Source organism: Bos indicus x Bos taurus, chromosome 18, assembly GCF_003369695.1.
Source record: "Bos indicus x Bos taurus breed Angus x Brahman F1 hybrid chromosome 18, Bos_hybrid_MaternalHap_v2.0, whole genome shotgun sequence".
Classification (NCBI taxonomy): domain Eukaryota; kingdom Metazoa; phylum Chordata; class Mammalia; order Artiodactyla; family Bovidae; genus Bos; species Bos indicus x Bos taurus.
The window spans coordinates 10,908,575-10,933,708 of NC_040093.1; the positions used below are offsets into that span (position 1 = coordinate 10,908,575).

The following is a 25,134-nucleotide window of genomic DNA, read 5'->3' on the forward strand; positions in this document are numbered from 1 at the left end:
AACTGATACTGATACTCTTGGTACATCTGAACAGTTTCTTCTTTGAGACTTGATACAGGGATGCTGATGGAAAGGGGACCAAAATCTGAGGATATGAGATTAGGGCTCCAAGTCACTATCTTTCTCAGCCAAAGGAGATTGCCTTCTTTTGAAAGAACCCACACACAAAAGGCAGAAGCACAGAGGAGAAACCTGACATTATCTGAGCTCCTGGATTCAGCTGCACTTGAAGCCTCTGATTTCCCAGTGATGTGACTGGCTGGACCCCCTTTTATATCAAGCTCCTTTGTTGCTACTCAAAGTGTGCTCCACAGTCCAGCAGCAACCGCATCATTGGAGAACCTTATACAATCTTGGGGGCTTCCCTGGTGGCTCAGTGGTAAAGATTCTGCCTGCCAATGCAGGAAATGCCAGTTCCCTCCCTGGGTTGGGAAGATCCCCTGGAGAAGGAAATGGCAACCCACTCCAGTATTCTTGCCTGGGAAATCCAACAGACAGAGGAGCCTGGCTGGCTACAGTCCATGGGGTGTTGAAAGAGTCAGACATGACTTAGCGACTAAACGACAACAATGATAAAATATCGGGCCCCATTTAGACTGACTGGTGATTCATCCATTCGTAAAATTTGAGAAGTGCTGTGCTATTTCTGCCTGGATTTCTATCACCTGCAGGAGAATTCAGTCCCCCACATCACCTACAATAACAGAAACCCCAACTCCAGCTGCCATTAAGTATTAACTTATCTTTATCCTATTTGGAAGCTCCCCAGTAGGCAGACTCCAGATACAGGTTTTTTCTTTCTTTCTTTCCTTTTGGCCACACAGTTTACAGGATTTTAGATCCCTGACCAGGGATTGAACCCTTGCCCTCGGTAGTGAGAATGCAGAGTTCTAACCACTGGACTACCAGGGAATTCCCCAGATTTTCTTCCTCTCTTAGCTCTGTCATCGTCAATGATATCCTTCATTCTCACATTTTATTAAGAGGCTTGTAAGCAGCTCTAGGCCTAACCATTGCATTCCGGGCTTCTCCTTAGGACTGAGAGAACTTTTAGAAGTCTCCTACCCTAAGCAGACCCACTGGCCTGGATCAGGGCACACGCCCCATCTTAAACCAATCACTGGCATGGACTAGTCATTGGTGGAAAGCATCCACAGGTGTTGGCAAGCTGTCCCCATGGCCCACTGGCCCAGGCAAGGGAAGATGGGGCCTGAGCTGCCATGGAGATGGATTCATTTTGGGTCCCCACATTTCATCAAGCCCCTGTAGGGCCTGTTGATAGGAGAAAAAAAAAAAAAAATGAGGAGGAACACTGGACCTTTTCAACTGTCCTCTGGGTCTCGGCCTCCCACCCACCCCCAACAAGCCAAGAACTCAGCACAAAAACCAAAATAGTACTGTTTTATTCCAATCTTGAAGCGCCAGAGTCCAGACGGTTACCCTCCCCTGCTGGAGAGCCCCCCAGCCCATCCCATCCCATCAGACCCCCGGGGCCCCCCTCTAATTTTGTCTCTTCTGGGAATGACCAACAAGTAGGCAAAGGCGATCCAAGACTCCAGGCCTCAGAGAAATCCCAAATCAAACCCCTCCCATTTCTTTTCTCCCCTTCCTTTCTTTTGCCGGTTCCTTTTCCCCTTCCCTCTGCTTCATCCTCATCTCCTCATCTCCTCATCTCCTCCTCCCCTCCCCCACCCTCTCCAACCTCCTCTTGCTTGTCTCCATTTCTTCGTCATTTCTGCCTCTTCCCTTGTCCTCTCTCCTCCACGTCTCCTTTGTCCTGTCTCCCCTCCCCTCTCCTTCATCCCCCTTTGCTTTTCTCCCTCCTCCTGCCAGGCTCTCCCCACATCCTGGTGTCCTCCCCTCCCCCAGCTCTATCCCCTTCCTTCTCCTGTCCCGACCTGACCCTGTCTACACTCTCTTACCCCAACTTTCCTCTCCGAAGGAGAATCCCTTGGCTACCACCATCTGCCACGGAACCTCAGAGACCACACTGTCGGCTCCCCCCTCGGATCCAGAGAGGCCAGCTGCCAAGATCGGGCCCCTGGGTACCCCAGGAGGTGGCCGGGGACAGAATGGGGTGGCCCTCTTGGCCTCAGCCCTGTTATCTTTGGGATCGAAGCGTGCCCTCCCGCCCCCACCCTCCCGCTCCCACCGTGGAGGGTCACGGGCAGGGGCCGGCAGGCTCAGGGCTCGGGGGCCCTCCCCCAGCAATCCCTGAGCAGGTCCATGTGGAATAAGGCTGCCCCGGTGAGGAGGCGTGCGGCGAACACGTGGCGGCAGGGCAGGCGGCGCGCCGCGTGGATGGAGCAGGAGCAGCGCGTCAGCGCTCCGTCCAGGAAGAAGTCCGAGGCGCCGTCCTGCAGGGCGAAGCCAGCCCCCGTCCAGTGGAAACCGCGGGTCCCGTGCTGCCGGGCGAAGGCCAGCTCTTCGGCCACCAGCTCTGCCAGTTCTGGCCCGCAGGCTGCTCGGAACTTGGCCAGCGGCTCCCAGTCCACCTCCTCGTCCCCTGAAGGGCAGCACGGCCTCTTTGGTTCCCTTGGGCCTTCTCCGCCACTTCCTTCCTGCGAGCTCTCCCCTGGCGCCGGGTACCTCCTCCTTCTGGCTGCCCGCTCTGGGTCACCCTCTGACACGGTCCCCACTGGGGCGCTGCACGTGACTCCATCCCCCAGCCCTAGACAGCCCCCTCCTGGGTCCCCACACTCCCTGCCCTGCCCGCCTCTGCTCTTGGGGCTGCCAGCCTGGGCACCCCCTCCGTCTCCATTCTCCAGGCCTGCCCCCCTAGGGTCCCCCAGCTGGATCAGAACTACATCCTCCAGGCCCCTTCTTCTTTTGACACCCAACCTCGCTCCTCCTTCTCTAGTCTCTGGCCCTCTCTGCCTCCCATCTCCCCACTGGGGCCCCCTGGGGTCTCCATTCTCGGGGACCAGTTCCAGGGCCTTCTCCACAGGGACCCCCCTCCAGTTTCTGACCTCCAGCCCCCTCTCCTTCTCGGCTTCCAAGTGCAGCCCCTTCCAGTCCCTGGTTTTCAGGCCACTTACCCGCTCATCGTGCAACTTGGGCCCCCTCCAGGAGCTCCCATCATGACTCCTGACTCTCTCGCAATCAAACTGGGTCCCCCTCCCGTCTGCGGTCTCCAGCACCCTAACCTTTCGATCCTCCAGCTGCGCCAGCCTCCAGGTATACCCTTCCAGTCCTCTCAACCTCTGGTCCTCCACCTGGGCCCCCCTCCAGATATAACCTTCCAGCCCCCAATCTTTCTCACCCTCCAACGGGCCCCCCCTCCAGTCTCGGATCTCGGGAGCTCTCAAGCGCTCCTTCTCCAACTGGGACCCTCTCCAGACACTCCCCTCTAGCTCTCTCACCTGGTTTTCCAACTGGACCCCTCTCCAGTCACGGATTTGCAACCCTCTCCCCTTCTCACTTTCCACCTGAGCCCCTCCCCGGTCTCTGGTCTCCAGCCCTCGGGCCCACTCCTTCTCCACCTGAGCTTCTCTCCAAAAACTTCCCTCCTTCCACGCCCCTCCCCAGTCTCTGGTTTCTAGGCCCTTCAACCTCTGGTTTTCCACCTGTGCTCCCCTCCCTGGCTCCCCCTCCGGCCAAGGGCCCGCGTCGTCGGAGATGTCGGGCGCCGCCTCCCCAGCCGCGTCGGCCCACTGCATGGCCACCAGATCGCGTAGGCACTGCGCCACGCTGCGCGAGGGGCTCAGGCGACGCAGCAAACGCCGGCGGTGGCCGCGCACCAAGGCGCACGCGTCCAGGTCGCGGGCGGCTTCGAAGGCGCGGAAGCGCACCCACATGTCCCGGCGTGGCGCCCAGTTGCGCTCAAAGTAATCGACGAAGGCGGCCGGGCCGTGGGCCCGCAGCTCGGCCAGGGCCTCGGCATAGGCGGCGGGGGACGACGCGCCCGCCAGGCGACACAGGCGGGGCCACAGGCCCGGGTCCTCGCGGCCCGCGCCGCCAAGCTCCTGCGCCTTGCTGAAGAGTGTCTCCAGGCCCTGCGCCCTGCAGATCTGGACGCGAGCGCCGGGCAGGAGCTGGCGCACGGCTGGCAGCTGCGCCGCCACCTCGGGCCCGGCAGTCAGGCAGCGCACGCGGCCCTTGACATCCGGCGCGCTCTGCAGCAACGAGGCCAGCGCGAAGCGCAGCAGGCTCGGCGTGCCCGGGCGCGCCACGCAGCACGCGGCCTGACGCGCGCGGCCCGCGCCGTCCACGCACAGGACCGCCAGCAGATCCAGCGCGCCTTGCAGCCCCGGCAGCCGGTCCACCAGAAGCATGCGTGGGAAGCGCCGCAGCAGCGCCCGGGTGCGTGACGTCAGGAAGAACACGGTCTCCACCACCGCCTGGTCCTCCACGAACACCAGCTTCACCTGCGGGCGTGGGAGGAGAGGCAGGGAGAGCTGTCAAGAGGCTCAGGGGTCGTCGCCCTGCCCACGATTCCCCCCCTCGGCGGGAATTGGGACTCCATCCATTCATTCATTGCTGCTGTTCTTGTTCAGTGCCCAAGTCGTGTCCCTGTCTTTGAGACCCCATGGACTGTAGCACTCCAGGCTTCCCTGTCCTTCACTATTTCCCGGAGTTTGCTCAAATTCGTGTCCATTGAGTCTGTGATGCTCTCCAACCATTCATTCATTCATCCGTTTGACCAGCAGGAGGCAGTGCAGGGGAATGGTTTAAAACCCGACTCCAGATTGTCTGGGGGCTTCCCAGGTGGAGCCACGGTAAAGAATCCACCTGCCAGTGCAGGAAACACAGGAGATGTGGGTTCGATCCCTGGATGGGGAAGAGCCCCTGGAGTAGGAAATGGCAAACCACTCCAGTATTCTTGCCTGGCAAATTCCATGGACAGAGGATCCTGGCGGGCTACAGTCCATGGGGTCACACAGAACGGGACACGATTGAGACATTGAGCACACAGGCCAGATTGCCTGGATTTGCGATTCTGGCATTACCATCTAAGAGCTGTGTGGTTTTTGCCCACTAGACAGCGTCTCTGAACCTCAGTTCCCCCTAATAGAAACTGGGTATTCATTCCTTCCTACACTCAAAGGCAGCTAGGGTAGTGGTTCTCAAAGTGTAAGTCCTGGATCAGCAGCATCAGCATCACCTATTGATTCTTTGACAGAAATGCATATTCCCAGGCCCTCTGCAGCCCCGTTGAGTCAGAAGTTCAGGGGGAGGGGCCCAGCAATCTGTCTTGACAAGCTCTCCCAGGGTTTCCAGGGCTTCCCTGGTGGCTCAGTGGTATAAGAATATGCCTGCAATGCAGGACACACGGGTTTGATCCCTGGGTTGGCAAGATCCCCTGGAGGAGGGCATGGCAACCCACTCTAGTATTCTTGCCTGGAGAATCCCATGGACAGAAGAGCCTGATGGGCTATAGTCCATGGGGTCACAAAGAGTCGGACACAACTGAAGCGACTGAGCACGCATGCATACACCCGGGGTTCCCATGCATGCTCAAGTCTGAGAGCCACTGGTCTAGAATTCAAGGGCATAGACTGTGGGGCCAATTTGCCTGGCTTTGAGTCCCTGCACCACCACTTCCTAACCTTGTGACTCAGGCTCTCTGTGCCCAGCTTCCTCCTTAACCCCCTCGTTTCCCAGTTCCCCCTTCTGGGAAATGAAGAGTCATTCCTTCATGCATGGATGGTCAGGTTTAGCATAGCGTCTGGAGCCAGATGGCCTGAGCTGAGACCCTGGAGCCCCCACTTCCTGGCTGTGTGTAGCTTCTGGCCACTTCCCTGACCTCTATCATTTGCAAAATGATGATGATGAGAGTGTGACTAGGCAGATGAAATGAATGGAAGTATTTAGAACATCTCAGGGCACAAGTGGGTTTCCTTGGTGGCTCAGTGGTAAAGAATCCGCCGGCCAGTGCAGAAGATCCAGGTTCAATCTCTGAGTCAGGAAGATCCACTGGAGAAGGAAATGGCAACTCACTCCAGTATTCTTTCCTGGGAAATCCCATGGACAGAGGAGGCTGGCCAGTAGTCCATGGGGTCGCAAAGAGTCGGACATGACTTAGCGACTGAGCATGCATGCATGCAGCACTGACAAATAATATCACTATTATTCAACAATACTCACTCAATAACCAGTAAGTGCTCTTGAAGTGTTTCTTATTATCATAACTATCATCCATGCTTAAAGACCAGGTGCTCACAAAGGTCTTCTCTGAACACCCCATTTAAGCCAACACCCATCTCTCTCCAGCCACTTCTCTCCACACTTACCCCCTGAAGCGTGTTACATTTTTATTTGCTGTTTCGCTTGCTGCCTGTTTGCCCTCCCTAGGATGTCAGCATCACAAGGATACTGTTTCATTTCACTTTTGCAGCCGTTGGTGCTCTGAATGGCACCTGGCCTGAGCCACAGCTCAATACATCCCTAGTGAGTGAGTGAATGAATGCTAGTGTGTAGCAATTGCCACTATCTCTGGAGTGGAAGTTCAGGGAATGCTGGTTTTGAATCCTGGTTTCGAATCCACCATCCACTTTATAGCTCAGTCCCCAGCACTCAAGGCTGACTCTTAGCTCCTCTGTTTCTTCACCCTCCACATGCAGTTCACCCCCTAGGGACTTCCCTGGGGGCCCAGTGGCTAAGACTCCTTGCTCCCAATGCAAGGGGCATGGGTTCGATCTGTGGTCAGGGAACTAGATCCCACGTGCTACAACTAAGAGTTCACATGCCGCAACTAAAGATTCTTCTGTGTGCTGCAACGAAGACCTGGTGCAAGCAAATAAATGTATTTTTAAAAATTTGACCCATCCCCAAATCTAGCAGCAACCTTCAAAATAAGTCCAGGATCTGACCCCATCTCCCCACCCCTATGGCCACTGGTCAGAACCATCACCATCTCCCACCTGGATTACTGTAGCCACTTCCACTAGGCTCCCTGTCTCTCCCAGTCCCCCACAGAGCTGCCAGGGGGCATTTTCAAGATCAGATCACCCCCTCCTCTGCTTGAAAACCTTTCCCAGAAATTCCAATCACACTTCAAGTCAAATCCAGAGTTCACCCCACAGCTATCCAGCTGGATGCTCAGGCCCTTGGACCTCATCTCCTGTCCCTTTTGTCTGCCTTGGCCTCAGCCACTCTGGCCTCATTATTTTTGCACGAAAGTCACTTAATGGGGTAGGGAGATTAGTGGCAATGAGCTTAGGTCCCCTCTACCAGGCAGGCAGCTAGGCTGTTTCAGCCAGGCCCTGCAGAGCTGACCCACAGCTGAAGAATCAGGGTTGGAATATAAGTTAAGCATAGATCTCTCCACAAACTATTCTGCCATAATCTGACCTCATCCCTCAAAACGGGTTAAAAAGCAATGCACAGTTCTCCACTTTCAAAGTAAAAGAAAAAAACAAAAACAAACACCAAAACAGTAACAACAACAAAAAATTCTATTAAAAATAAAGCCTGCTGCTGCTGCTAAGTCGCTTCAGTCGTGTCCGACTCTGTGTGACCCCATAGATGGCAGCCCACCAGTCTCCCCTGTCCCTGGGATTCTCCAGGCAAGAACACTGGAGTGGGTTGCCATTTCCTTCTCCAATGCATGAAAGTGAAAACTGAAAGTGAAGTCGCTCAGTCGTGTCCAACCCTCATCGACCCCATGGACTGCAGCCTACCAGGCTCCTCCGTCCATGGGATTTCCAGGCAAGAGTACTGGAGTGGGGTGCCATTGCCTTCTCTGAAAAGCCTGCTGCTGCTGCTAGGTCGCCTCAGTCGTGTCTGACTCTGTGCAACCCCACAGATGGCAGCCCACCAGGCTCCCCAATCCCTGGGATTCTCCAGGCAAGAACACTGGAGTGGGTTGCCATTTCCTTCTCCAATGCATGAAAGTGAAAACTGAAAGTGAAGTCGCTCAGTCGTGTCTGACTCTTCGTGACCCCATGGACTGCAGCCTACCAGGGTCCTCTGTCCATGGGATTTTCCAGGCAAGAGTACTGGAGGGGGGTGCCATTGCCTTCTCCACTGAAAAGCCTAGCAGAGTCCAAAAAGAACACGGAAATTGCCTCCCCCACCCTAAAATTGTACATTCAGCATCTTAAGGAGTAGAGGCATTTGATACATTTTATGGAAAAGCCTAGTCGGCTTACCACTGAGCCAGTTACAGCACCACAATCAGTTTTTTCAACCGTCATTAATTTTTATACCTACCATTACTTTATGATTTAATTTATCCTAGCAGATGTTTCGATCTAGGACAGCTCTGTTCAATACAGTGGCAATTTACATTTAAATGAAGACTTAAAAAGATGTACAAATTCACTTGCTCGGTCACACCGGTCATATTTCACTGCTCAGCAGCCGGGCGAGGTTCATGTCTGCTCTGTGGGTTGGGGCCGACAGGACATTGCATCAACACAAAAAGTCTTATTCGATGGAGCTGGTGTAGAAACCAACGTAAAGATACAAGTTGTCAGATGCTAACTAGACTTACTGAGGTGATCATTTCACAATATATACAAATATCAAAACCCTTATGGGGACTTCCCTGGTGGTCCAGGGGTTAAGAACCCACCTTGCAATGCAGGGGATGTGGGTTAGAACCCTGATTGGGGAACTAAGATCCCACATGTTTTGGAGCAACTAAGCCCAGCGCTGTAACTTCTGAGCCCGACACGCTCTGGAGTCTGGGCGCCACAACTAGAGAGTCATTGTTCCCAAGGAAGATCTTGCATGCCATAGCTAAGACCAGACACAGCCAAGTAAATAAATAAAAATAAGTAAATATTAAAAAAAACCCTTATGTTGTATACCTGAAACTAACAGAATGTTATATGTCAATTACATCTCAAAAAAAGAAAAAAAAAAAGGATAAATGACAAGGTCCTACTGTATAGCACGGGCTTCCTGGGTGGCTCAGACGGTAAAGAATCCTCTTGCAATGCAGGAGACCTGGGTTAGAGCCCTGGGTTGGGAAGATCCCCTGGAGGAGGGCATGGCAACCCACTCCAGTATTCTTGCCTGGAGAATCCGCATGGACAGAGGAGCCTGGTGGGCTACAGTCCATGGGATCGCAAAGAGTCAGACACGCTGAGTGACTAAGCACAGCACTGAATAGCACAGGAAACTATTCAGTATCCTGTGACAAACCATAATGGAAATAATGGGAAAAAGAACGTATATGCATGTACAACTGAATCACTTTGCTGTACAGCAGAAAGTAACACAGCATTGCAAATCAACTATACTTCTGTTACAAAACAGAAACGAAAAGAAAATATTAATAGATATAACGGGTTAAAAAAAACCTCCAGAACAACTTTACACGTGTCCACTGTATTAAGTAAGCTTCTTATCTTTTTCTCCTTGTGAAAAGGAATAAGAGAAAAGCAAACAGAGCAAAGGGCTTCCCAGGTGGCACTAGAGGTAAAGAACCCGCCTGCCAATGCCGGAGACGTAAGAGACGTCAGTTTGATACCTGGGTTGAGAGGATCCCCTGGAGGGGGGCACGGCAACCCACTCCAGTATTCTTGCCTGGAGAATCCCATGGATAGTGAAGCCTGGCGGGCTACCAGTCCATGGGGTGGCAAAGAGTCAGATATGACTGAAGAGAAGCGACTTAATACACATATGCAAACTGCTGGGAAAAACTATCTCCACAGTTCTGCGGCATTAACTCTTTCAACTCCCACAACAATCCTGAACATCAGGGCCTGTTACTACCATCCCATTTTTCACATGGGGAAACTGAGGCACAGAGCAGTTCAGTTGCTTGTCTGGGGTCACACAGGTAGTAAGCAGCAGAGCTGGGATTTGAACTCAGGCATTTTGGGCCCAGGGTCCATGCTTCTGACCATTAGACCCTTCACAGAAGTGATCGGGCCTGCCTCCCAGGCTTCCAGGGTGAGGTGCATGGTGGATGGTAGGGCACAAGGATGGATGGAGTGGCCGGGGGAGGAGCAGCTGGGAGGATGCGAATGAGCGTGGGTACCATCTCAGACCCACAGATCGGTGGCCCTGGGATGCAACATCCGTAGACCAGATTCCACATCAGAATGTGATGTGAATATTGGAAACCATACCACTTAACACTCCCCACCACACATCTTCCTATATTCAGGCACACAGCCTCCTTTTTCACATGCACAGAATAACATGTGGACAGTGTCCAGACTGTCCCCACCTCCCCAAAAATAGGAAGGGATAAAAATAATAGCTAAATAGCCAAATCATATAGGGCTTCCAACTTTCTGGGCACTGTTCCTTACACACACACACACACACACACACACCCCTACAAAAACAACAACCCTAAACCCTATGAAAGTGTTAGTTGCTCACTCATGTTTGACTCTTTGCGGCCTCATGGACTGCAGCCTGCCAGGCTCCTTGGTCCATGGGATTCTCCAGGCAAGAATACTGGAGTGGGCAGCCATTCCCTTCTCCAGGGGAATCTTCCTGATCCAGAGATCAAACCCAGGTCTCCCACATTGCAGGCAGATTCTTTACGGTCTGAGCCACCAGACCCTAAACCAAGCCCCCAAACCCTATGAAGTAGTATCTTTGATTATCTCCATTCTACAGATGAACAAACCAAGGTCCAAAGAGGTTGTGTATTAATAACTTGTGTTCACAACTTACTGGATGTTCCCCAGCCAGGAAATGGTTCAGCTAGAATGTATATCACGTTTTTAGTGTATGTCCACATAAAAGCAAATTTCTAGCTGTTACCATATCACTCCCCGAATGACTAGCCTGATGTAAAAAACAGGACACAGAGAAGATTCGCTTTGGGAGCCAACAAGAGGTAGAAAGGCTGAGACTGAGCCGTGAGAGACCAGGGGGTGCACCAGCTCCAGGTTCAGATAGGGCTCTGGGATACCCTCGGTGAAACGGCTCTGTAAGCCTATGGTTGTCTTTTTTTACCCTCCAGCCAGCCAAGTGGTTGGAGTTTTCTCAGGGGGATTTGAGCGGCCCCAGGGGAAGAACAAAAGATGCTAACGTCTGGCAGGTCCCAGCATACAAAGCAAGATGCAGAAAAGTGGGTGTGATGCGCTGCCTTGCTGGGGGAGGGGGGAGGGCAAAGAAGATTAAAAAGAAACACATGCAAATGTTATCTGTGCAGAGAGCTGTGCCGTTCCGTTCAGAAGCCACTAGCGACATGGGGCTACTGAAATTTCCGTTCGTGTAATTCAGTGAAGAATTCAAGGGACTTCCCTGGCAGCGCAGTGGTTAAGACTCCACACTTCCACTCCAGCGGGGCATGTATTGGTTCCTTGGTGGGGGAACTAAGGTCCTGCAAGTCACAACTTAAAAATCCGGCACAGCACAGCCAAATAAAATAATTCAGTTCCTCAGTCAGACTGGCCATATTTCAAGCACTCAATAGCCACATGAGCTAGCCTACTGGACAGCAAGACACAAATCATTTCTAGCATCACAGAAAGTTCTGTGGGACAGCGCTGGGCTATAAAACAGAAAGATAGAAATGATGGATAAGCCACTGAATACTCCAGAAGCCTCTGAGGAGGAGCCCCGAGGGACAGGATATGTCAAGGGGACTTGTCACTACATACCCTTCGTACCTCTTGAATTTAGGACATGTGACCGTCTTACATATTCAAAACACCAGTATTTAAATTTTTTTTTTTAAAGGAAGAGCCCTTTCACTAGTCTGTGTCTTGGTTTTCTAGAACTTCTTCATTTCTTTCAAAAGTATTAAGGCAAGTCGACATATAATCCTGCAATCCCACTCCTGGGCATATATCCAAAGAAAACTCTTAATTTGAAGAGACACATGCAGCCCAAGTTCACAGCCGCACTATTCACAAGAGCCAAGACATGGAAGCAACCTAAGTGTCCATGGACAGAAGATGAATGGACAAAGATGTGGGGTGTGTGTGTGTGTGTGTGTGTGTGTATGTAATGGGGTTCCCAGGTGGCACCAGTGGTAAAGAACCTGCCTGCCAATGCAGGTAGACATAATATACCCAGGTTCAGTCCCTGGGTTGGGAAGACCCCCTGGAGGAGACCACAGCAACCCACTCCAGTGTTCTTGCCTGGAGAATCCCATGGACAGAGGAGCCTGGAAGGCTACAGTCCATAGGGTGGGAAAGAGTCGGACACGACAAAGCGACTTAGCGTACACACACACACACACACACACACACACACACACACACACACCGGAACACTACTCAGCCATGAAAAAGAAGGAAGTAACGCCATTTGTAGCGTCACAGATGGACCTAGAGATTATCATCCTAAGTGAAGTAAGCCAGACAGAGAAAGACAAATATCATATGATAATGCTTATATGTGGAATCTGAAAAAAGTATACAAACGAACTTATTCACACAACAGACATAAACTCAAAGACTTAGAAACGAAAAGATTTATGGTTATCAAAGGGAAAAGGCAGGGGCAGGGATAAACTAAGAACTTGGGATGAACATATACACGCCGTGCTGTGCTGTGCTTAGTCGCTCAGTCGTGTCTGACTGCGACACCATGGACTGTAGCCCACCAGGCTCCTCTGTCCATGGGGATTCTCCAGGTAAGAATACTGGAGTGGGTTGCCATGCTCTCCTCCAGGAACATATACACATTACTATATATAATAGATAAGCACCAACGTTGAGTATAGCACAGGGAACTAAACTCAACATTTTGTGATAACCGATAAGGAAAAAGAATAGATGTATGTATATGCATAACAGAATCACTTTGCTGTATACTTGAAACTAACACAACACTGTAAATCAACTATACTTCAATTGAAAAAAATTAAGGCAGGGCAAGTCACAGACCCAGGACCAACTTCAGTTGAGGGTGGATTTCATGACAGCCTCCAGACTGGGAGCTAGAAGGATGATCCACTGACTTTGGAGTCTTTCCAATATGAACATGCTGCTTCTTGCAGGGGTGAGCCTACTCAGGGTGTTTCCAGGAAAGAGCTGGAACTGACAAGGAAGCGCAGGAACCTCATTTTCAAACTGAGGAATATACAGAGTGGTAAAGAGCATGTCCTTGGATCCAGACCGTGTGGGTCTGAAGTCCAGCTCTGTCGCTAAGTAGCGGTGTGACCTCCAGCCAGTTACTTGCCCTCTCTGTGCTTCAGTTTCCTTATTTGCCAAATGAAAATGAGAATGGTGGACTCCTTCCTTGTAGTGTGCTGGTGAGATTTGAAACAAATCACCATTTATAAAGCACTTAGGGCAGTGCCCGCAACATAGTAAGTGCCCGATAAACGTTAGTGAAATTGTCAATATTATGTGTGGATAGGGGGCTGGGTGTGAAAGAGGGCTTGTTACTGGGCATGAGGTGGAGATGGGAAGAGTGCTTGGACTTGATTCTAGAGAGTGGGTTTGTTACTGGGAAGGGTTAATTTTGACTCCTTGCTGTTTCTATGGCTTTAACCCTCGTGGTTTTTGTGTGTGTGTGTGTGCTGTTTTTGTTGTTATAATCATACATAATGGCCTGCCTCAGAGAACCCTGCCCCCTCTGCCTGACCCTTAAGCTAAAGTGCCTTTGTTTAGCTCACAGGGAGATAATCTGACCCTACCCACCTACGAATGATTGTAAAGAAAAACTAACACATTCCCCTGCCTGAGACTTGCCATTCTAGGAGGTATTTTCAAAAATTAAATGGTCTTTTTAACTTGTTTTCTCACCTCCCTCCATCTCCTATCCATAAAAGAACCTGGCATCCAGGCCCTGAGAATGTTACTGAGTCCAAGCTCGTTCTCCTCGCTGCACAATAGGCCAATGAATCTGAGAGACGAGGTGAGGTCTCTCGGAAGGCAAGGAAGACACTTTAATCGGGGAGCTGGCAGACCGAGAAGATGGCAGGCTAGCACCTCAAAATAACCATCTTATTGGGGTCTGGACGCCAGGTTGTTTTATAGATCAGAGAGAAAGAGGCAATGAGGAACTAAAGTCAAAAGGCAGAACAGAGAGGGAGATGCAGTGGGGAAGTAAAGTGAAAGGGTCTTCAGTCTTGCAAAACATCTCCAAGGGAATGTCCAACCTTCAGAAGGGGTGTGTTACTCTCTTCTATTCACAGGGGGGCAAGCACAAACTATCTCTCCAGGAGATGAACAAAGGAACTTTAGTTTACAGTCAAGCAGAGGGGCAGGGTCCTCCCAGGTAAGCCCTTGAGTATGATTATAATAATAAAAGCAAGTCAAAGAAACAGTTTCCAACATGGAGTCAGAACTGGCTTCCTCCCGGCAACAAGAAGATAGTTATTTTGAGACGTTAGTCTGCCATCTTCTGGGTCAGCTGGCTTTCTGCATAAAGTCATATTCCTTCCTTCAACACCTCGGCCCTTGGATTTATTGGCCTCTCATGCAGCAAGTAGAGTGAGCTTGGAGTTGGTAACAGGTTCACACCTCATCTTTATCCTGAGTCGGGACCTCTTCCATGCATGAAAGCACAGCCAGAAGGAGAAAGGAGAAACCAGTTTTCTCTCCTCCCTCCTTCTCTTCTTCCCTCCCTCCCTTCCTTCTTTCCCTTTAAATCCTCCCTGGCTCTGAAGTCAGATCAAACCAGCAGAAAGATTCCTCACAGAGAGGCAGTATTCTCGCCATTCTTCCAGCACCTCGATCTCCCCCCAGCCTCAGAGCCTCTACAATGACTCTTCCCTCTGCCTGGAATCCATTTCCTTTCAAAGACAAAATGATTGGGGGGGGGGGGGGTGGGGTGTCCCTTCCCTCCAGTCTGTCTCCTCAGCTTCACCATCATGTCCTCATAGAGGCCTTCCCTGACCACTCACATTAAAATAGCACCCTTACAACGGGCCCTGTCCACACTCTTGCCCTATTCTCCTTTAGGATTCTTCCCCTACCCCTCCAACCCCCATTCATCTCATTATATCATGGCGTACCCTCCCTACTAAGATGTGATCTGGTTGACCGGGGTGTTTTTACTTTGCGAATACTCATCAAATTCCATACTTATCATTTGTGCATTTTCTATTTGTGTAGTTCAGTTAAAAAAATTTTTTAATAGCACCGTCCATCACTCCGGATACTTTTCTACCTAGCCCCAACTCTATTGACCTGATACCACATTTGGACATGCCTGTCTGTGGTTTCTCCCGCGACCACTGCACGGTAGCAGTAGCCAATCACCACAGGTGGCTATTTAAATTTCAATTCGTGAAAACGAAGTAATATTTAAAAATTGGGTTCCTCAGTCCGACTGGCCACATGACAAGCACGCAACAACCACATGTGGTTGCGGGGCTAACATAGTGGGCGGCGTGGGATCATAAGGCATTCCCATCCCGGCAGAAAGTTCTACTGCAGGGCGCGGCCCTAGAGGATGAGTTCTCTGAGGGACTGTGCGTGTCTTGCTGGCGGCCGCCTCTCACCCCCATCCCATGCCTCCATAAGTGCTGAATGAATGTGGAAAGGAATGAATGAAAGGCGAGAATGATGAATGGGAGGATGGATTGATGGACGAAATGAAAGACCCGCGAGACTTGGGCGTGGCTCTCCCCCATACCCCCGCTCCCCGCCTGCCTCTCGCGAGACCCCACCTTGGCCTCGGGGTCGGTGCGGAAGAGCCCTTCGAGCACGTGCAGGGCGTCCAGAACGCCGTGGTCGCGGCCCTTGCAGTAGGAGAGCAGGCGGCGCACGTCGGCCGGGGCCACGAACTGCTTGGAGATCTTGTTGGTGGTGCGCACAGGTAGGCAGGCGTTGGCCAGCAGGTGGCCCGGGCGGAAGTAGTAGGCGAACTCGAGCGGGCAGGCCGGGTGCGAGTGAGTCAGCTGGCACTCCGTCACCACAAGGCGGTCCCGCAGCGGACTCAGCTTGACGATGATGAAGGCCGGGCAGCCAGGCTGGGGGGGCCTGCGGAAGGAAGGATCACGGCTGCCAGTCACATCACCCCACTGCCCGCCCTCTTCTGCCTTCTCTCTCTCTCCTTTATTCTTAGGTTTTAACATTAAGAATTGTTTCAAGGTGGGGGAGGGATCCATTCATTATGAGTTCCGGATTAAAACATACACACTACTAAAATAAAATAAACACACTACTATATAGAAACTAGATAACCAACAAGAACCTACTGTATGTGCAGGGACCTATACTCAATACCCTGTCATAACCCACAATGGAAAAGAATCTAAAAAGAATATATGTCTTAACTGAATCGCTTTGCTGCACACCCGAAACTGACATAACATTGTTAATCAACTCTCAGTAAAATTGTTTTAAAAAGAATTGTTTTGAGCACAGAGAAGAGTAGAGGGCCTTAAGAATATGCTGGCTGTGTGACCTTGGGCAGGTTGCTTCAGGTCTCCGGGCCTCAGTTTCCTCTTAAAAGGGAGGTGACAATCATCATACGTTTCTCATAGGGTTGTTGTGAGGATTAAAAGAGTTGCTACCTGGAAAGTACTGGAAAACAGTGTCTGGAACATGGGGGAGGGCTGTATGTGTGCTAGAATTCTGTATCCACCACCCCCAGCTCTATTAAAAGTGAATGCATGGTTTATCATACTTACCTTAATCAATTTGAAGAAATAAAATGTTTCATATACTCCTGTATCTGCTTCTGACTTAGCAATAACAACACTGCAAGCCGAGGCCTTCTGTGAACTCTGTCCCAACTAAATCCCCTCCCTCCTTCTGCCCCCAGAGGTAGCCACTCCCAAAAGGGGGTACTGAGCATTCCCACATGTGTTTTTATGTATTCATAAGCAATGAAAATGATTTTACAAGGTTTCAAAACTTTGTATACATGAAAAGGTGCTCAAACTGATGAGGTATCAAAGGAACACAAAGCCTTACGGTGAGATATCTGTATTATATACAGATGTAGACACAGATATGGTAGAATATTACTCAACCATAAAAATAAAATAATGCCATTTGCAGCAATACAAATGTACTTAGAGACTACCATACCAAGTGATTTTAAGTCAAAGACAAATATACGATACTGCTTATACATGGAACTGAAAAAAATGACACAAATAAACTTACAAAACAGACTCAAAGACATATAAAACAAACTTATGGCTACCATAAGGGGAAGGGGTGGGATTAGAAGTTTGGGATTAAAATATACACACTTCTATATATAAAATGGGCTTCCCTGTTGGCTCAGTGGTAAATGTCCTGCAATGCAGGACACATGGGTTTGATCCCTGGGTCGGGAAGATCCCCTGGAGAAGGAAATGGCAACCCACTCCAGTATTCTTGCCTGGGAAATCCCATGGACAGAGGAGCCTGGGGGGGCTATGGTCCATAGCGTCACAAAGAGTCAGACACGACTGAAGCAACTTTGCACGCACGCATACACACAAAGATAGTCACACCTTAGTTGAAGGAGCCATGCAAATGTTATTGTACAGGGCAAACAGACTTTTGCAAATATGATTAAATTCAGATTTGAGGTGAGGAGATGATACTAGGTTATCCAGACGGGCCCAGTGGAATCACAAGGGTCCTTAAATAAGGGGAAAAAGGAAAGAGGAGCATCAAAGTCAGAGACAGATTGAAAGATGCTATGCTGTTGGCTTTGAAAATGGAGGAAGAGGCTGCAAACCAAGGAATGGGGGTGGGCTCTAGAAGCTGGAAAAGGCAACGAAACAGATTCTCCCCTGCAGCCTCCTGAAGCACAACCCTGCAGACAACTTGATTTAGCCCACTGAGACCCGTGTTGGACTTCTGACCTTCAGCAGCGTAAGATCACACATCTGTATGATGTGTGTGGTAAGCCACAATGTTTGTGGTAATTTGTTGCAGCAGCAACTAGAAACTAATACAAACATCACACTCTATATAACATTTTGTAGCTTGCTTTTTCACTCGTTAGCTCTCCAAGACTTTCTGTTTCATTGTTTGCTGCCTAATATTCCACTCCACAACTATGCCAACTGTTAGGTTGTCTCCAGTTCTCCCTTACAGACAACACGTGAGCTAACATGCCCTTATACATCTCTATGTGTGTGAGCAAAAGCCTGTCTCAGACAGTGGTTTTCAAACTGCAGGGCATGGCCCATCACCTGGCATCAACTTAGGGAATGACATCCAGCACGGTGAAAAAGAGAATGCTGCTGCTAAGTCACTTCAGTCGTGTCCAACTCTGCGTGACCCCATAGACGGCAGCCCACCAGGCTCCCCCGTCCCTGGGACTCTCCAGGCAAGAACAATGGAGTGGGTTGCCATTTCCTTCTCCAATGCATGAAAGTGAAAAGTGAAAGTGAAGTCGCTCAGTCATGCCTGACTCTTAGCGACCCCATGGACTGCAGCCCACCAGGCTCCTCCATCCATGGGATTTTCCAGGCAAGAGTACTGGAGTGGGGTGCGGGAAAAGAAAACCAGAGTACAAAAAGAAAAACATCAGAGTATATATTTCTCTGATAATGTTTAAATTGACATCTGTTGTCCGAAAAGGGGACTGTGTTTCTCCATGGGGAGGTGAGATTGGCATTTTTTGGTAGATTTCACATTTATAGAGCAGGGGTCAGCAAACTTACAGGTCCTGTTGCTATACCATAGACACAGCCATGGATGATATGTAACTGAATGGGTGTATCTGTGTGTCAATAAAACTTTATTTACAATGATGAGCTGCAGGTTGCACTTGGCCCCAGGGCTCCTAGTCTGCCAACCCTTCTAACATAGACCATCTGGGGTCTGGTAGAGTTAAGAAGGCTTCCGGGTGGTAAATGCCAATAGCACACCCCAGCCCCTAAAGGCTCCCACATTCTTTCTAAACAGTCCTTGAGGAGGGTGATCCTTCTCAGGATCCACCCGAGAAACCTTCAGTCTAAATACTTGGAATTGTCTCTGTTAAATCAGAGACAATTCTTTTTTTCCCTCTATGCACAAAGTAAAACCCAAGAGTTTAACAGATTTTAAAAATCCACAAAAAGCATTTGAGACTTTTTGCTTAAAGTAACAGAAAGAATGCAAATTTAGAAAAATCTTCAGTGTACAAATCATTCTAAATAGAAGAAAAATGTGAAGCCGCTCTGAGGGGCTTCCCTGGTGGCTCAGATGGTGAAGAATCTATCTGCAATGTGGGAGACCTGGGTTTGATCCCTGGGTTGCGAAGATCCTCTGGAGGAGGGCATCGCAACCCATTCCAGTATTCTTGCCTGGAGAATCCCCATGGACAGAGGAGTCTGGTGGGCTACAGTCCATGGGGTCACAAAGAGTCAGACATGACTGAGTGACTAAGCACAGCACAGTGGAGCTGCCACGATGGTATCAGATGAAGCTCAAGAGAATTTCCAACATGCAGCCATTTCTGATCTAACCAAATGACAAGTTCATGGGGTTCTACCCCATACATTTATCTAGAAAAATTCATGGGCTTTCTCTCTGGTCTGACCTCTTTGGGCCTGGGTGTTTCAGCCTCTAGAACAAGCCCCAACTCCAGGGGAAGCCATGCATCCAGAAGAATGGACGTACCAGAGGATGGCACGTGCCCTCTCTGGGGTCACATTATGTCACACAATGGTCTATGGCAGCCTCCACATGCCACTTCTCTCCATCTAACTGGGATAACAATACCACAAGCCCCTCTCACTGTCAGCTCCACATGGGCAGGAATTTTAGTCTGTTTTGTCTACTGCTGGATCTTCAACACCTAGAACAGCTCCAGCCTCTGGGAGGTGCTCAGTAAATATATGAGTGAATGACTATATGCCACTGTCTGAACCCCAGGTACACCACTTATTACTCATCCCACCGAAATCACCCACCACCAAGTCCTGCCTATCACACCTTCTAAACTCTCGAAACCATTCATTTCCCCCCCTATTTCAATTGCAACCAACCTACCATAAGTTCTTTCCCTCTTCATGTAACATCCTTCTCCCTTCTTTTCATCTAGATAACTCCTACTCATCCTTCACAACTCAGAGCCAGCACCACCTCCTCCAGGAAGCCCTCCCTGACCATCCCTGGGCAGATTCCATCACAATACTGGCATGATGATTTGATTGATGCACATCTGCAATGAATGCTCCCCGCTGAAATCACAGCACCTAAGACACATACATCCTGCATATAGTAGATGCTCAATACAAACCTCTTGATGAAACGAACAAATGCATGATACCTAGGACCAAAATATCCTTAGGGTGTTAGCACATTGAACTCTCACATTAAAATGATCCATGATTGAAATAAAGGTGAGGGAGATAGGATGGTAATTAAAAGCCTGGGTTTTATGGTCAAATTGTGTGGGTCTAAATTCTGGTTTTCCCTCTTAGCAGCTGTGTTATTTTGGGAAAGTCTTTTAACCTCTCTGTGCCTCAGTTTTCTCATCTGGAAATAGGGGCTAATAATAATACTGACCTTGCAGGGTCGTTGAGAGGATTCAGTGAGATGATTAAAATGCATGGTGAGAAAGGGGGCTGATATCTAATAAACAATTAAAAAGTAGCTGCTGTTTTCAAACATCTTTTTTTCTTCTAAAAGTACCTTCCTAGGACTTCCCTGGTGGTCCAGTGGTGAGGACTCTGCACTTTTTCTGTCCAGGGTGCAGGTTCCACCCCTGGTTGGGGAACTAAGATCCTGCAAGTCTTGCCGTCAAAAAAAAGTACCGCCGCTGTGTTCTGCACTCCACTCACAGGATTCTTCTGGATCTTTCAGGTTCTCAAGATGTTTGTGCTTTCAAAGGCTGGTGTGTGTTGGGAAAGGTTGGGAGTTCTCTTCTAAAGAGGTGAGTGCTGTGACAGCTGGGAAAAGTGGGAGAGGTACATACACCAGTGGTGATTTGGGGGTTACTGTGCAACCTCCAGGAAAGGATGGGCTAGAAAGATGGCCCATTTGTGTGCTCCCTGAACCCTCAGCCCCAGCCGCCTCTCTGGCCTCTGATTTCCCGCCTCTAGTCCATTCCCTGTCAGGCCCCAGAGGATCTTCCTACCCCCAGAGCTGACCCTGCTCACAGCCCCGGGGAGCACCAGGATGAAGTCCCAGCTCTTGGACTCAGCCCTGCGGGTCTAGGCCTGACACCGTTCCAGCCATGTCTCCTGGCCTTTCTCATGAACTCATTTCCGACTCTGTCCTTGGTCCCTGGACTGTGACACTGGAGAGGCCCTGCCTGAGCAGCTGGAGGGAATACAGGGGCTCAGAAGTGATGGGCCCCCACATCCTCAGCCACCAGTTCATCAATCACCTCCAGTCCCAGGCTCTGCATCCCGGGACCATCCCACTGTCCACCCAGTCACCAGGCCCAGCCCAAGTCATGGTCCTCACCCCCTTGCTGGCCTGTCACTCCCTCCCATCCCTCCTGCCCCCTGGGTCCCTCTGAAATGTGTAGAGGGACAGTGCCTGCATGTAGTATGTGCCATGTGTTTGTTAAGTCACATACATACATAACACAAACATACAGAGATAATACCACCTACGGTCACCTCTTCCAGGCAGCCTTCCAGATCTACCCTGGGAACTTGGTACAGCTGATCATTCCTCTTTTATCCTCCTCCATCTTTCTCTTTTTTTTTTTTTTGTTGTTGTTGTGGCATTTTGTTTGGTCGCTAAGTCGTGTCCAACTCTTTTGCGATCCCATGGACTGTAGCCCGCCAGGCTCCTCTGTCCATGGGATTCTCAGGCAAGAATACTAGAGTGGGTTTCCATTTCCTTCCCCAGGGGATCTTCCTGACCCAGGGATGGAACCTGTGTCTCGGCATTGGCAGGCGGATTTTTCACCATTGAGCCACTAGGGAAGCCCGTCTTTTTCATTACTTTGGGCCATCTTTGAGGGGTGGTGGCCTTTGTCTCCTCCATTAGATGCCTGAGCTGCTCAAGGGCAGACATCAGCTCTTTGGGTTCCACACACCCTATGAACAGCATGAATACGGTAGGGGCTCAGTAAGTGTCTGTTGTTTTGAATTGGGTTCTGTTAACAAGGAGAAAAAGCAAAAACAAGGAGAGATTCCAGATTGGGCCTGAGCTCCCCACAAGCTCTCATGTTCTAGGTACCTGGGTGATAATGAGTGTTTGATACTGTTCTACTTCTAGCTCTCCAAGTCTGTTTCTAGAATAAGCAGTGGGTAAGCTACTGAGAATTGTAATCCTCACAATAAATGCTTAATGAGCTCTGAATGAGAACTGTAGTTACTAAGCAATCACCTAGGCCCCCTTTTGAATGATCTCAATCTATCCACTCATTGAATCCTCACAAAACCTACTGATCAATACTATCGTGTGTGTATGCGTGCCAAGTTGCTCCACTCATCTTCGATTCTTTGTGACCCTATGGACTCTAGCCCTCCAGGGTCCTCTGCCCATGGGATTCTCCAGGCAAGAATACTGGAGTGGGTTGCCCTGCTCTCCTCCAGGGGATCTTCCTGACCCAGGGATTGAACCAGCGTCTCCTGTATCTCTTGCATTGCAGGTGGATTCTTTACCACTGAGCCAACTGGGAAGCCCATTAATATATTACTTCTCCCATCTTCCCAGGGAGGTAACTGAGGCCCAGAAAGGGGATGTCACGAGCTCAGCGTCATGGGCTGATGAGCAGTAGAGCTGTGGTGGGCCCCAGGCTGCCAGCTTCCTTCTCTGTGCATGTGACTCCTGTAACAGTTCTTATGTATTGAGCTGCCCCGTGTTCCAGGCACTGGAAAGCCGCCTTCCTGCTCACAGTAACCTTACAACAGCCCTTTCCATAGATGAGAAAACTGAGGCTTGGAGGTGTGAAGTTCGCCGCCCAAAGAGACCCACCCAGGAAGTGGTGGAGCCGGTCTCAAGCAGCATAGGCAGAGCCTGTGTTCTTCAGCGAACCCCTCTGTCCCTGACTCCCCAACCAAGGGTCTCCAACTCATACACGGACAAGGGCCAGACAGACAAAGGAAGTGGCAGAGGAGGAGGTGGCAGAGAGTGGTGGGGTCTGTGGCAAACCTGAGTGCCAAAGCCCCGTCTGATTGGGGTGGCTGCCTGCCACACGGGAACAATGTCTCAGCCTCCTCCCGAGTTGCAAGGGAGGCTGGAAACCCAACATTGTAAGGAGAATGTGCAGGGTTTAAAACTAGGGTAAGTTAAAATACCCCTGGCCACTTGGTTGTGTCTCCTAGCCCTCCTGGATTCCTCAAGCCCTCTGAAGCATTACAGTTAGAGGGAACTGTTATCTGTGAGCTTGTTCATATCATGTTACTCTTCTGTCCCTTCTGAAAGCAGAAGGGCTGGGAATTTGTCTGTCTTGCTAACCCCCACCCCAACTCCCCCCAAGTGAAATATCCCTAGCTTCTGGCAGGGGACCTGGCCTTGGATTTACTGAATGCAATGATTTTTTTTTTTTTTTTTGGCAGGGGGTAGCTATTTTTGTCCTATGGCTTTCTCTGCAGCTAGCCTCTTCATATAGGTGTCCTAAACCTGGGCTCTCACCTGTTTTTCTGGCTGGCTGGTGTTTTTGGCGCCATGTCTCCATGTTTTTGGAATTTTCTTTTTTAATGTCTCTTGGGTGTGTGTGTGTCTGTCTCGCTCTGTGCCTCTCCACGGGTCTCTTAGAAAATCTCTAAGTGGAGGCCGCACTTTGCAAGTGGCTCTCCATCCCTCCAGCAAACTGCCTCTGTCTCAGTTTTAGTCTGAGCCTTGACCCTTTAGTCTCTCTTCAAGGTTTAGCGGTTTCAGTTGACATCTCTGCCCTCCCGGTCTCCCGGGTGCGGGCTCGCTGCTTTCCCCTCCCCCGGGACGCACACCACCCCCCGCCAGCCCCCAGCCCGGCTCACGCACCCCACGGCGGGCCGGCTGGGCGCGCGCACGTCCTTGCACACCAGCCGCACGTAGCTGTACTTGAGCACGTCGATGAGCGTGTAGAGCGGGGGCGCGCTGGCCCAGCGGCAGCGCGCCAGGTGCATGGAGCTCTTGACGAAGAAGAGTGCCAGTCGCTGCTGGCACCACGCGTCGAAGAAGCGACTGAACTCGGCCCACGAGAAGAAGGCCCTCTCCCGCAGCTCCTGCTCCTCCTGCCCCGCCGCTGTGCCTGGTGGAGGCTCCATCCTGGGGCGCCTGGGTGGGAGGGGTGGGGAGGACACCTGGATATCAGATCCGTCCTCTCCCGAGGAGGTCTCCCGCTTGCTCCAGTCTCCGCCTGCCTCTTCAGAGCTGACGCCTCTCTCCAGGTGGGGCAGGGGGCGGGGGCGGGGAGCGGGGTGTACCCGTTAGCCTCCAGCCCATCTTTGGCCTCCTCCCACGCCCAGCTATATTCCTGGGACAGTTGGAACCTGCCAGGCTGATCTTTTAACTCCAGTTCTGGTCTCCTCCATAGACACACGTGATCCCTAGTACAGTTACGGTCCCTCTCCCAAAATATGACTCTTAAAACTCAGTCGTGGACCCCTTCCCGAATGTGTTCCCAGCTTCCAGGTAGGATTCCCTCCCCTTCCGGATGTGCCTTCTGCACTTGGCGGTAACCTCTAGAGCCTCCGGTCATCTAGAACGCCCTTTTTCATGCGCCTATACGAGGGCTGTAACCCACATCCAGCTGCGACCTCCCCCCCTCGCGGCCCTTCTAAAGAAGCTCGATCTCCGGATGTGCTCCGCACCTCCAGTAATGGATCGCTCATCCCCAGTCTTATTCTTCATGCACCTGTGGCTTTCTCCTCCCCAGATGTGTTTCAGATACTAGGCGGCTGTTGCCTCTCTCCCAGATGGGGCCCCCAGGGGTTGCCACATGCAGCTGTGCCCCTACTTCCGAGATGCTCTCGTATCCAGACGTCCTCCCCACATCGAGTACGGCCCCTTCACGTACAGGTGTGTGCCCCATTCACTTATGGCCAATTCTCTAAAGTGTCACCAGTATTCATCTGCGGTCCCCATCTGCCCAGATGCACCGCGCGGCCCAGCTGTGGCCCCCTCCTCCCACGTCCAGCTATCATCCTCCCCCAGATTGGCGTCCTCGCCCTAGACGTGGCCCGTCGTCGTCAGACGGGCTGCATCGCCCCAGATGCTCCCCCACGTCCAGCTGCGCCTCCCCCACTCTTGGAGCCACTCCCAGCCAGCTCCAGGCTCCACAACCCCTCCCAGCCCTGCCAGCCGCGGCACCTCCCATCCCGGCTGTCCCACCCAGCTGTGCCTCTCCCCTCCCCCAGATGTGCACCCTTCCCGCCCCTCCCCACTCACCTACCCGCCCCGGAGCGGCGTCCACCTCCCACAATGCCCCGCGCCGCGGCCCGGCCCGGCCCTTGCTCCCGGGATGCCCCGCGCGGCCTCCCGCCTCTCTTCC

The 25,134-nt window shown here is 51.1% G+C and overlaps 1 protein-coding gene across 3 annotated transcripts; it reads right to left on the reverse strand.

Moving 5' to 3' along the window:
- Nucleotides 1–1,815: 1,815 nt before the first annotated feature.
- On the reverse strand, nucleotides 1,816–25,113 carry ZSWIM9 (zinc finger SWIM-type containing 9). Of its 3 annotated transcripts, none has more exons than XM_027515298.1 (4): nucleotides 25,036–25,113; nucleotides 23,643–23,918; nucleotides 15,488–15,800; nucleotides 1,816–4,367 (listed from the first exon to the last, which is right to left on the reverse strand). In XM_027515298.1, the coding sequence occupies exons 2-4, from the start codon at nucleotides 23,906–23,908 to the stop codon at nucleotides 2,184–2,186; spliced, it is 2,763 nt and encodes a 920-aa protein (XP_027371099.1). In that variant the 5' UTR covers nucleotides 23,909–23,918; nucleotides 25,036–25,113; the 3' UTR covers nucleotides 1,816–2,183. The 3 variants fall into 3 exon arrangements, with proteins under 3 accessions (XP_027371099.1, XP_027371100.1, XP_027371101.1); XM_027515299.1 differs by having other exon boundaries at nucleotides 25,032–25,104; XM_027515300.1 differs by lacking the exon at nucleotides 25,036–25,113 and adding an exon at nucleotides 24,455–24,841.
- Between the last annotated feature and the right edge of the window lie 21 nt (nucleotides 25,114–25,134).